This window comes from Hyperolius riggenbachi, chromosome 9 (genome assembly GCF_040937935.1).
Source record: "Hyperolius riggenbachi isolate aHypRig1 chromosome 9, aHypRig1.pri, whole genome shotgun sequence".
NCBI classification, from domain to species: domain Eukaryota; kingdom Metazoa; phylum Chordata; class Amphibia; order Anura; family Hyperoliidae; genus Hyperolius; species Hyperolius riggenbachi.
This window is the reverse complement of record NC_090654.1, coordinates 264,060,841-264,073,596: the sequence shown is the minus strand read 5'-3', so window position 1 is coordinate 264,073,596 and position 12,756 is coordinate 264,060,841. Positions and strand designations below refer to the sequence as shown.

Below are 12,756 nucleotides of genomic sequence, written 5' to 3'. Positions count from 1 at the left end.
GCCTCTGGGCATGGCGGGGTTAACACTCGCCATCTCTAATCGTGTTGTCCAGAATTGGGGATGAGCGGTTCCTGGTGACAATATAGTGACACCGGGGCCATTATCTTCCTGAGCTGCAGGATTACAGAATGAATAGGAGCTTTACTGCTGTCTGTCCCTCCCCTGCCACGCGTGTAGGATTAGTATGTCTGCAGGCCCAAACATATGAATTGCCCCACAGGGTCCCGGCTGGGGGTAGTTCCTCTACAGGCCCGAACATATGAATTGCCCCACAGGGTCCCGGCTGGGGGTAGTTCCTCTGCAGGCCCGAACATATGAATTGCCTCACAGGGTCCCGGCTGGGGGTAGTTCCTCTACAGGCCCGAACATATGAATTGCCTCACAGGGTCCCGGCTGGGGGTAGTTCCTCTACAGGCCCGAACATATGAATTGCCCCACAGGGTCCCGGCTGGGGGTAGTTCCTCTACAGGCCCGAACATATGAATTGCCTCACAGGGTCCCGGCTGGGGGTAGTTCCGCTACAGGCCCAAACATATGAATTGCCCTATAGGGTCCCGGCTGGTGGTAGTTCTGCTACAGGCCCGAACATATGAATTGCCCTACAGGTTCCCGGCTGGGGGTAGTTCCTCTACAGGCCCGAACATATGAATTGCCCCACACGGTCCTGGCTGGGGGTAGGTCCTCTACAGGCCCGAACATATGAATTGCCCTACAGGGTCCCAACTGGGGGTAGTTCTGCTACAGGCCGAACATATGAATTGCCCTACAGGGTCCCGGCTGGGGGTAGTTCCTCTACAGGCCCGAACATATGAATTGCCCCACAGGGTCCCGGCTGGGGGTAGTTCCGCTACAGGCCCGAACATATGAATTGCCCCACACGGTCCCGTCTGGGGGTAGTTCCGCTACAGGCCCGAACATATAAACTGCCCCACAGGGCCCTGGCTGGGAATAGTTCCTCTGCAGGCCCGAACATATGAATTGCCCCACAGGGCCCTGGCTGGGAATAGTTCCTTTGCTGGCCTGAGCATATGAATTGCCCCACAGGGTCCTGGCTGGGGGTAGTTCCTCTGCAGGCCCCAGCATGTGAATTGCCCCACAGGGTCCTGTCTGGGGTAGTTCCTCTGCAGGCCCCAGCATGTGAATTGCCCCACAGGGTCCTGGCTGGGGGTAGTTGCTCTGCAGGTGTTACCTGTGTTTAGCGGTGGAAATGCAGACTGGTGCAGCCAAAAGCATCTGTTTCAAACAGAGAAAAGACAGACATGGCTCAGTTGCTGAACTTTAATACCACTATAAGCATAATGCAATGATATACAAAATCGAGAATAGACATCCACAGTCTCACACCGTGAACAGAAACAAGTATATTCTATCTTGAAATGGATATTTTGCCTATAGTTGTAAACACTAACGTGTGTTAAAGTGTACCAGAGACCTGCAAATGTAAAGTTGTTTTACTTACCCGGGGCTTCCTCCAGCCCCTTAAGCACTGATTAGCCCCTCGCTGTCCTCCCACAGTCCTCAGTTCGTCCACAATCATCCCCGGTAACTGGTTCAGTCTGGGTCTTCTGCGCATGCTCGGACCTCCCGCACAATTGACCCGGACTGATGCGACTGAGCCAGTTACCGGGAGTGATTGCCACTAAACTGAGGACTGTGGGAGGACAGTGAGGGACGCATCCGTGCTTATGGTGTTAGAGGATGCCCCGGGTAAGTAAAACCTCTTTACATTTGCAGGTCTCTGGTTTACTTTAACTACTTCACCCCAAAGGCGTTTTTACCCTAATGGACCAGAGCGATTTTCCCCTTTCAGTGCTCATCCCTTTCATTTGCCAATAGCTTAATCACTACTAATCACAATGAAATGATCTATATCTTGTTTTTTTCACCACCAATTGGGCTTTTTGGGGTTGATATTTGTTTTCAGTAATTACTTTATTTTCTATGCATTTTACAGGGAAATGCAAGGAAAAAAAATGAAAAAATACACCATTTCTCCAATTTCATCCCCTATAGTTTTAATATAAACACTGCTACTGTACATAAAACCCACACATTTTATCTGCCTATTTGTCCTGGTTATCACAAGATTTTAATTATGTCTTTAGTACAAAGTATGGTGACAATATATTATTTGGAAATAAAGGTGTACTTTTTCGATGTTTCCCCCCCCCCCCCACTATTTTCACGCGCAGGCTCTCGGGAGCGCGCACGCACACAGTGACTGTTTGACTTATAAAAACGTCCTGGAGCCGTTAAGAGGCTCTAGCAGGACGTTTTTAAAAGTCAGCTTGTCATTAAGTGTTTAAACAGAGGATAGACAAAGACCTGTGGCTCAGTTGATGTCCACCTTCAATATGAGCAACATGCTATGGATCTCATCAGAACAATAATGTTAGAGCTCCCTTCAGTATCAGCCTTGTTATTGTGCTGTTGGGAGGTCCGAGTTTGTCATGTGCAGATGTGAGATTGTGATTGAGTTGGTCAGGGCCGGTTTAAGCAACAATGGGGCCCCAGGGCAAAATAAACCTGGGGGGCCCCCAACAGATCCCCCGGAACAAAAATCGGCATTAAGGGACCTTTTTTGCAGCTGGTATAGTCAGGGTGTGAAGCCCCAATCGGTCGGAGCTCCACATTCTGGCTACCCCAGCCTGCATGGGGAACAAGGGGTTAAAAAGTTTCAGGAGGGGGGGCCCCACATAATTTTTTTTTGTAAATTCCCACACTCGAAACATAAAAAAAAAATTGGGAAAATAGTAAAAAATGCCAGGGATCTTCATGCAGCCATATTGCGTCTGTATAGCGATCCCTGGCCAAAGCGCTGCGGCTGCGTATGGACCCCCTGGAAACCCCATCAGGAAATTTATTGCTCTTTCTTTTGATGCATGTAATATTACACTACCGTTAGGTTTGCTACTAAAAGTGACATTTACCGCATTTAAAAGTATACTTTTTTCCTTCAAAACTTTAAAATCGATTTTCTCAAAAACTATAAGGTTTTTTTTTGAAAAATTGTTTTTCCTCTTATTCCCAATGATCTCCTTAACATATCCTGCAAATTTAGAGTTTCTAGCATTTAAGGTGGATTTGCTATTAACCATTAAAGTCGGCAGGTTTTTAAATGTGTATTTTTTTTCCTTTGAAACTTTAAAATCGATTTTCTCAAAAACTATAAGGTCTTTTTGAAAACATTTTTTTTCCTCTTGTAGCCACTGGGGGCCCCTACAAGCTCTGGGGCCCTGGGGAAATTGCCCCCTTTGCCTTTATGGTAGCGTCGGCCCTGGAGTTGGTATCTGGATACTAGTAGTGAGTGATACTAGTGAGGAGATGTACAGGGGAGAGAGATTGTGGAGAGCTTTGTAGGTTAGGGTTAAGCGTTTGAACTGGATCCAGCCAATGAAGAGCTTGACAGAGAGGACAGCAGAGGAGGAGCGGGAAGCAAGCTGAATGAATCGAGCAGACAGGAGAGGTGTGTAAGCCTGTATAGAGTTCATGTTTTACAAATCATAAAGAAACAAATGGTGGCTCTGACTTCTCTCTGTAGTCTCCTTGCGATTGTATGGCGATTGGTTTATGAGATAATCCTTCCCCCATCTGACAATGTTCCCTATCTTTTCTCTTGCAGCGGGGGCTACATACATCTTTGGGAAGAGCGGTGGTCTGATCCTCTATACCTGGCCTCATAACGACCGGCCCAGCACCCGCACGGACCGCCTGGCCGTGGGCTTCAGCACGACGGTGAAAGACGGGATCCTGGTGCGCATTGACAGCGCGCCCGGCCTTATGGACTACCTGCAGATGCACATAGTAAGTGCTCCCCCCCCCCCCCCCTTCTCCACAGCTAGAGAGGGTCTGCCTAGTAATAGGCTTGGCTAAATAGTGGCTGCTGACTCTACAACAGTAATCAGTGAACATAAACTGCATTTAGAAGCGAGTACAAATATCTGCTGCAGCATGGGCCAAATGTGCCTCCAATGCCATGCAGCTCGCTTCCTGTCCTCACTGGATTAAGCTGGTGGGCGTGTTACTAAGGTGTGACCATGTGACTCCCAAAGCAAGAAAACCAATAGGTGCCAGGCTACATAGCTCTGTGTTTACTGCAGTGGAAGCCATGTGACCACATGAGGAGGCGGGACTTGTTAGTCACAGAAGTAAGGTGGTGGGCAAGACCTCTTAAGCATGAGGTCTTAAAGGACACCCGAGGATAAAATAAAGTAATGCAATTAATGATTGTATCTATCTTCCTTCTCCTAAAAATGACTTTTTAAGACATTCCACAGTTTTATTTTATGTTTAAATCTACTTTTTAAGTTTTGACTGTTTTGTTTTTGCTCAATGACACATTCATTGTAGTATGCCAGAGCTACAATTTATGACCCCTTTTATCTCTTTCCTGCTCTCAGAAACCATTTTCTGCTAGGAAAGTGTTTTATAGTTGGAATTTCTTATCAGTGAGGGTCACACTGTAGTCACTTCCTGTCTGAGTCAGCCACTTACATACCTGATATTTAACTCTTTCAGGCAGAGAAAGAAAAAAAAGGAACACCACATAGTTATTTGTGTGCTAGGCACTGTACATACCCATGTCTATCTCATCATGTCACATGTCACCTCGGGAATCCTTTAAGTCTGTATGGATAGGTGGACAGCAGTAGGCACCAATCAGCATCATTACTTTCAGATTGTCTTGTTCAGGTTCAGGTTTAGTTGTAGTCCCACATACCTCCCAACTTTTTGAGATGAGAAAAAGGGACACTTAAGCCACGCCCCTGCCACACCCCTAACCACGTCCTTGCCACGCCTCTAGTCATGCATACCATAAAGATTTCATAAGAAACATATGCTGTTTTATAATTCAAACCACACTGGTCCTTTCTATCCTGGTTCATTTTCCTTCATAGTAACATTTTAAAATTAGTAATATATCAATTAAAAGGTTGGGAATAAAGTTTAGAGTCAATCAAACACATTTTTAGTATAGAAATATATATATTTACATAGAAAGAGGGACAAAGTCCTGAAAGAGGGACAAATGAGGGTGAAAGAGGGACAGAGGGACATGGCTCCCAAAAAGGGACTGTCCCTCCGAAAAAGGGACAGTTGGGAGCTATGGTCCCAGGAATAAGACAGTATTGCTTCCTGTGTGGTTAGTGTGAAATATATTTAAATCATTGTGAAATCTATTATTAGAATGTTTTTCATGTTATCCTAAAATGTTGATGTAGGAATTGCTGTATGAGTGTCCTCTTTCCCTCAGCCTGACCTTGCTTCTGTAGCCTTATTTTTGGAGTAAGTGACAAGAAAAGGAATGGACTCACCCCTCTGGGCTAAATCATTCCATTTTTTATCTCCTCATCACCTGTGTCTGATAAATCCTCAGTGTTTGCTTCTCACTGGTTTTTGGGAGAATTTTGAAGGAAAAAAAAATCTGTATTTAGATGGGTGTATGTTGATATGGTATATTTACCCTTTGCAAGGAGGGAAGGTAGGAAGGAAGCTTGCGCAACTTCCCCTATGCTTCAGGTACTTCTGGATTGGCTGATCAAAGGTCTCTTCTAAACTTCCTGTTCAGGAGCCCATCTAACAGCCACTTCCTGCATGGCTTCCCGAGCTACTGCTGTCCTTGCTGTGCTGTCTCCGCCCCACCCACTTACCTTATAAACCATGATCTACAGCCCCGCGCACACAGCCTGCTTCAGCTCTTTTGACCTAATCTTTAACCACTTCCTGCAAAACTGATGTTTTAAAACAATCTGTGCACCTAGCAGAGGATGGTTTCGATCCATCAACCTCTGGATTTTGGGCCCAACACGCTTCCGCTGCACCACTCTGCTTCCATCTAAAACAATCTGTTTTGCAGGGCAAAGAATTGGGATGTCAGGGGTAGTACCCCTGAACCGAGTATTCGACTGAGCAAAACATCAATTATAGGCGGGGAGGAAGTGGCTGTTCCCTTCCTGTCAGTCCGTCCTTAGGAACTTTCACTCCCTGCTCATCATTCCCGATACTGTGTCACTGCACACAGTGTGCAGGAGAGCTGCAACGTTTGTGCACTTCAATATAGTTTTAAATGCTTGTGTAGCATAGTTCCTTATGGTCTGGTGCAGGGAGTAGAGGAAGTGATGTTTGCCAGGTACAGCGAGTAGAGGAAGTGATGCCTTCCAGGTGCAAGGAGTAGAGGAAATGTCAGCCAGTTACAGGGAGTAGAGGAAATGATGTCAGCCAGGTGCAGGGAGTAGAGGAAATGTCAGCCAGTTACAGGGAGCAGAGGAAGTGATGTCAGCCAGGTGCAGGGAGCAGAGGAAGTGATGTCAGCCAGGTGCAGGGAGCAAAGGAAGTGGTCAGCCAGGTGTATGGAGCAGAGGAAGTGATGTCAGCCAGGTGCAGGGAGTAGAGGAAGTGATGTCAGCCAGTTAAAGGGAGTAGAGGAAGTGATGTCAGCCAGGTGCAGGGACCTTGCCTACCTCAGTCCCTGGAGAGGTTTTGTGCAGAATATCACCATTGTAATCAGAAGTATATTACACAATAACCTCTCTGTCCAGCAGGTATTACGTTATAAGAGCAGCCTAGCCATGCCTCCCTCTGCTGATCTTGGCTGCGTTACCAAACATCTTGGATGTTCCCACCCATGTCCTCCATATAAAACAGACAATAAAATGTTCCAGAGGGAAACCATCTTGCTATAGTTCTTGGTTCTGTCCCCACACATCTCAGGATCCCCTCCTTTGTCTCCTGTCTCGTCATCTCCTCTCATAGAGGCCTTAGTCATGGGTGCTGCAGGTGTGTAGAGCTGGGAAGTCAGGGATGCAAAGATCTCAGCCACAGAGTCCCAAAGGACCAGGAATATCAATCAGGGAGGGGGAATGTTTGGTAATGGGTCAGTGGATAGGCAGAGCTGGGAAGTGAGGAGCGTGGAGATCTCTGTAATGGAGTCCTTGAGAGATAGGGAATCCAGTAGGGGGAAAGGACGCATTTGGTAAACGGTACAGGAGGGGAGCAGAGCTGGGAAGTTAGGACTGCAGAGATCTCAGTAATTGAATACAAGAAATGATTGTGTATATTGGATATTATTGTGTATATTGGATGTTTGGCTTTCTCCAGGCTCTGACATGATGATTGTGGGTGTGGTCTCTTCCCGCCTGTCCATCCCGGCGTCACGCATGTATTGTGTGCAGTAAGTCTGGCCGTCCAGTGTTAATTTAGGAGGCTGTCAGTGTGTAGGTGGCGGGGCCCATGCGGAGGGCATGTTAGGGGACAGATGTGACAGGCTCGGCAATGGAACAGATGTTGCGTTGTATTTCTCGCAGCCCACTCTCTCCTCCTGAGGAAGATTAATGGCTGCTTCGTGGCGCTTCCAGCTTGTCTCACTCCTGACATTGGTTGTTCATGCGTGATATGAAGCTGGGGACGCCTGTCTGTGACACACCGCGAAGCCTGGTGACTGCTTCCTATAGACATCGCCTTATGGGAGAGGTGTACGTACATATACACCCGCCTATACAATCATCATAAACCCCCATTACCTGCAGCCTGGTGACCGCTTCCTATAGACACCGCCTTATGGGAGAGGTGTACGTACATATACACTCACCTATACAGTCACCATAATCCCCCCTCCCCGATTACCTGCAGCCTGGTGACGGCTTCCTATAGACACCGCCTCACGGGAGTGGCGTATGTACACATACACTCACCTATACAGTCACCATAATCCCCCCCTCCCCGATTACCTGCAGCCTAATGACTGCTTCCTATAGACACCGCCTTATGGGAGAGGTGTACGTACATATACATCACCATAATCCGACCTATACAATCACCATAATCCCCCCTCTCCCCTTCCCCCATTACTTGCAGCCTGTACACATACACAGCCCAGCAACCGCTTCCTACAGACACAGGTGAACCTATACACTGGGTTGAAAATTAGAGCCACCCTCTAATAACGAGTTGGTCCACCTTTAGCTCTGATCACAGCCTATATTCTTCTTGGTAACAAGATGCTGATACCATTGCTGAGGAATGTTGGCCCAGAATGATATAATGGCAGCTCTAAGCTGGGTCAGATTGGATGGTGTCATTTCCAAGCTTTGAAGTGACCTTTCAACTTCGTCCCACAAATGCTCAATAAGATTGAGGTCAGGGCACTGAGCTGGCCATGGAAGCAGGTTAAACGCAGATTGATGTTCCTCAAACCAATTTGAGAGTCTTTCTCCTTTTTCCTATTTTTCTGTGATACCAAAGGCACTCTTGATGTTCTCCTGCTGCTAAAGCCCATCCTTTGCAAAGTCCATCTTCTTGTGCGTTGGGATATGCTTTGTGATAGAGGCCTGCATTGGGTACCTGCAGGTTAGCTGAAATGGGGGTCACGTTTGGGTACCTGTTTTGATTTTTATCGGGTTGGGGTCGGGTGTGGGTAGTGGGTCGGGTGCGGGTACCAGATTCACCAGAAAGCGGGGTGCGGAGCTGCGGGTCTGAAAAATTCAGACTTGCACAGGGCATCAGGTCGGGTATTTGTGGGTAACCCGAAATGCGGGTCTTGTTCGGGTACACGTTTGGATTTAATCGTGTTGCGGGTCGAGTCTGGGTAGCTGGGCTGCGGGTCTGGAAAATTAGACCCGAGCAGGCCTCTACTTTGAGATGCACCTGCATTGAATACAGCTGTAATTTGTTGTGCTGCGGACTATGCATGCTACTCGCCTCTCTCATTCACCAGCCTTTTTCAACCAGAATAGTCCTTATTGGTCGAACTCAACTGCCACTCTCTTAACACCCGAGAGCGAGAAAATCCTAAAAGAGTTGTCGTTTCAGAGATGCAAGCACCAGCTCTTCACCGAGCTCTTCTGCTCTGCACCAACAATCAGTCACTCAAATCTTTAGTTGTACCCATTTTGACATTAACTGTACCTGTACAACCTGCACAATCACATCACTGTAATCTTCCCTCCCCTTCCCCATTGCCTGTACACATACACCATAATAACCCCCCATTATCTGCAGCCTGTACAAATAAACAGCCCAGCGAGTGCTTCCTATAGACGCAGATGTATATATGTATATGTATGTATGTATGTATATATGTATGTATATATGTATGTATGTATGTGTGTATATGTGTATATATGTACAGTATATATATATGTGAGTGTTCATCCTACCTGCCTCAGCTATGCACACGCAACACCATAAACACACGTTTTGTTGGTGGTCTTTTTGCTTTCCAGTTGACATAAGTAGTGAATGTCCTTTTCCTTGTAAATCCCCTCAGGGTCTCCTCTTAGCGATTCATACGTGGGCAGTTCAGGGCAATGAATATTCTGGATGTGCCATGATTTTGAAAGTAAACCGTTAGCTCAGGGAACGTAACTAGCGGTGGACTCGGCTTTGCTCTTGAAACTAAGCTTCCTGCTTCCAGAGTTTGTCTCACATCTTGGAAACCAGCATGGTATTGCGAAGCTGAAAAGAGAGAACAATGTCTGTGATGAGGTGACGTGTGAGGTCTTACTCATGTGCGAAGAACCACAGCATGAGCCAGTAACCCAGATCTTACATGGGAAACCCTTCCATTATCTGCTGCTGCGTCTGTCTGGTGGTACTGCGTTCTTCAGACAGTCATTTCACTGATGGTAATTTACTACCTCCATCCGGGTCACTGGCTACGGCCAACTCACTGAACAATTCTTCATGGTTCCTCTCCTGCCTGGTACTTCTATACTCCGCCATATTCCTCCAGAAAAATCTTCCTTTCCAATGAGTGTAAGTGGTACCTTAGAAATATCTAGAGCAGCTATTTGATTAGAACATCCAGTGCTGAGTTCACGTTTGGGGTGTAGTGCTCTATGTATGACGTGTGACGGAACTGCGTGATAGACATGTCCAGTGCTCAGGTCACGTTTTGGGTATAGCGTTCTATGTATGACGTGTGACAGAATTGCGTGATGGGCATGTCCAGTGCTCAGGTCACGTTTTGGGTATAGCGCTCTATGTATGACGTGTGACGGAACTGCGTGATGGGCATGTCCAGTGCTCAGGTCACGTTTAGGGGGGGAACCCTCTATGCATGACGTGTGACACAATTGTGTGATGGGCGTGTCCAGTGCTGAGGTCACGTTTGGGGTGTAGTACTCTATGGGCTTGATTCACAAAGCGGTGCTAACTGTTAGCACGCTTGTGAAAATCCCCTTATCACGCTTAAAAATCCTTTGCGCGCGCTAATTAGTGGTCGCGTGCAAAACTGCGCGCGCAAAGGCCGGTGCACGCGAAACGACGCATTGGATGTGCCGAAAAACGGCGTACCCGAGGCGCCTATAACGGCGCATTAGATGCACCCTAAATGGCGCATGGGTGCGAAGTTTAGGATGCACCTAATGCGCCGTTATAGGCACATCGGATGTGCCATTTTCGTCGCACCCGATGCAAAGTTTTGCGCGCACCGGCCTGAATCAGCAAAGCAAAAACTTTGCGTGCGGTACTTTGCACGTGATCTGATTCAGCTTGGTACTTAGCACCCTAGTTAGCACGCCCAAAGCCTTTAGGCGTGCTAACTAGGTTAGCATCGGTTAGTGAATCAGGCCCTTTGTATGATATGTGACAGAACTGCGTGGTAGATATGCCCAGTGCTGAGGTCACGTTTTGTATGTAGCGATCTTTGTATGACGTGTGATAGAATTGCGTGATGGACGTGTCCACTGCTCAGGCCACGTGTCTGGAGGCTGGTCATGTTGCAGAAGTACCGTTCTAAGCATAGCGTTTAACAGAAGCATATTCAGGTCGTCTCCAGTGTGGGGTCTGGTTGGACGGAGTTGCTCTTGGCCCTGTTGAGGTCTGCAGAAAATCTTTCCCTCTCGCTGTACACAGTGTTGTGGTAATTTATGTGTCATTATGCATTTCCTAATTATGAGCCTTCTGCACTGCGTATGATTTATACACGGGAAAGCATCTGTTCGGAGCCTGGTGAGACACAGCAACCTTTCCCCGCCTGATTCACTCTGCTCCAGGGGACGTTTCTGCCGTCCTTTCTGCCGTCTCGGATGACGGGAGGGGAATCTGCTGTCAGGCACCCAGAGCTGGTGCAGATGTCGCTCAGAGCGACAGACGGGAGAGAGGAGAAGACGAGACCTTCGGGAGCTGTAGTATGAAGGTGGGCTGCCTACGGGAGACTCCATGGAAATGGGGGGCTACGAGGTGGGTTTTTCTGGTGAAGTGTCTTTATTAGTGACTGCGATCATATAGCATGGTGGCTCCATTCTTTGCTTGATCCATGTTGTCAGTGGAGTAACTACAATTCATGGGGCCCCCCAATGTCCACACCCTTTCCCTTGCTTCCCCTTGGTGCCCTTCATGGCCTTGGAGTCCATCTAGCAAGAGTCATAAAACAAGCTTGGCTATCATGCTCTTCACACCCATAACAAGTGTAGCCACAAAAACACCTGGGGCCTGATTCACAAAGCGGTGATAAATCAGTTATCATGCCTAAAAGACTTTAGGCATGATAACCATTGCACCACACTGGTGAAAAGCCAGTTTAGGCGTGATAAGTTTAGGTGTGATAAGTTTAGGTGTGATAAGTTTAGGCATGCTAAGTTTAGATAAGTGTAGATAGCGTGCAAAGTCCCGCACGCAAAGCAGCGCCATTAAACTCTATGCGAAGTGCACCAGTCTTTGCTAGCGTAAAACTTTTGATCAGCTGTGCACTGCGGTGCTAACGCAGTTGGTGCTTAAACTTATCACACCTAAACTTATCACACCTAAACTTATCATGCCTAAACTTATCACACCTAAACTTATCACACCTAAACTTATCACACCTAAACTTATCATGCCTAAACTGAGTTTAGGCGTGATAAAGGGCTTTTCACCAGCGTGCTAACTGTTAGCACCGCTTTGTGAATCAGGCCCTTGATCTGAAGTATAGTCCCCTGGATATCGGAGGAAGGGAAGGTTGGTAGCTGGAGCCCCCCACAGCTCTGGGCCCCCCTGCAATTGCAGGTGCTGCTGCCCTCTAGTTACACTCCTGCATGTTGTTGAGATTGTACTGGGGACGGGCAACATGACAAAACTGAGGACTTGGGTGAAGCGTTCTATTTATTGGGGATCCAATAAATAGAAGATGGAAGTTTCTGGTGGACAACCAGGACCGTATCTGTTATGGAATAATCTCCTTCTTGATCATTGCTTGGCCTCCTGCCTGTTTCTCACACGCCTCCATTTGATCCTCCCAACTGTCCAATAATTAGACCATGTACACAATCCATGGCCTCGATTCACAAAGCGGTGATAACCCAGTTATCACGCCTAAAAGACTTTAGGCGTGATAACCTTTTCACCACTGAGTTATCACCGCTTTTTCCTGCTCTTCGCGCGAAGTTACCGCGCGCAAAGTCCCATAGGGCTTAATGGGAGCTTCGCGCGAAGCGTCGGGTGCTGCGCGCGCACTTACGCGCGTACGCGCGGTAACTTCGCGCGAGTTGCTTCTTATCATGCCTAAAGTGAGTTTAGGCGTGATAAGGGGCTTTTCACTGGCGTGCAAACACTTTGCACCGCTTTGTGAATCGAGCCCCAAGAATTAGATTGCTTTTTGAATACATTTTTGTCTGAAGAAAACCCGCCTGACAATGCGTTTCACATGTCATGGCACGCTTCCTCGGGTTAATACAAAACTCCTGGAAAGCATAGGGAATAGAGTGGAGGCACCTCTACTCTATCCTGGTCCACTAGGCCGACTAAGCGGTCACCTCCGGCGGGGTGAGGTGGGTGGGG

At 47.6% G+C, this 12,756-nt stretch overlaps 1 protein-coding gene across 21 annotated transcripts in view; it reads left to right on the top strand.

Moving 5' to 3' along the window:
* Positions 1-12,756, top strand: part of NRXN3 (neurexin 3) — a 705,883-nt gene that overhangs the window by 534,256 nt on the left and 158,871 nt on the right. For all 21 annotated transcript variants that reach the window (XR_011024153.1, XR_011024152.1, XR_011024151.1 and 18 more), the window contains one exon: positions 3,623-3,804. Coding sequence is in view for 18 of the 21 variants with exons in the window: in XM_068254465.1 (XP_068110566.1) it covers positions 3,623-3,804 (182 nt within the window). In the remaining 3 variants the exon portion in view is untranslated. The remainder of the gene's footprint in view (positions 1-3,622; positions 3,805-12,756) is intronic.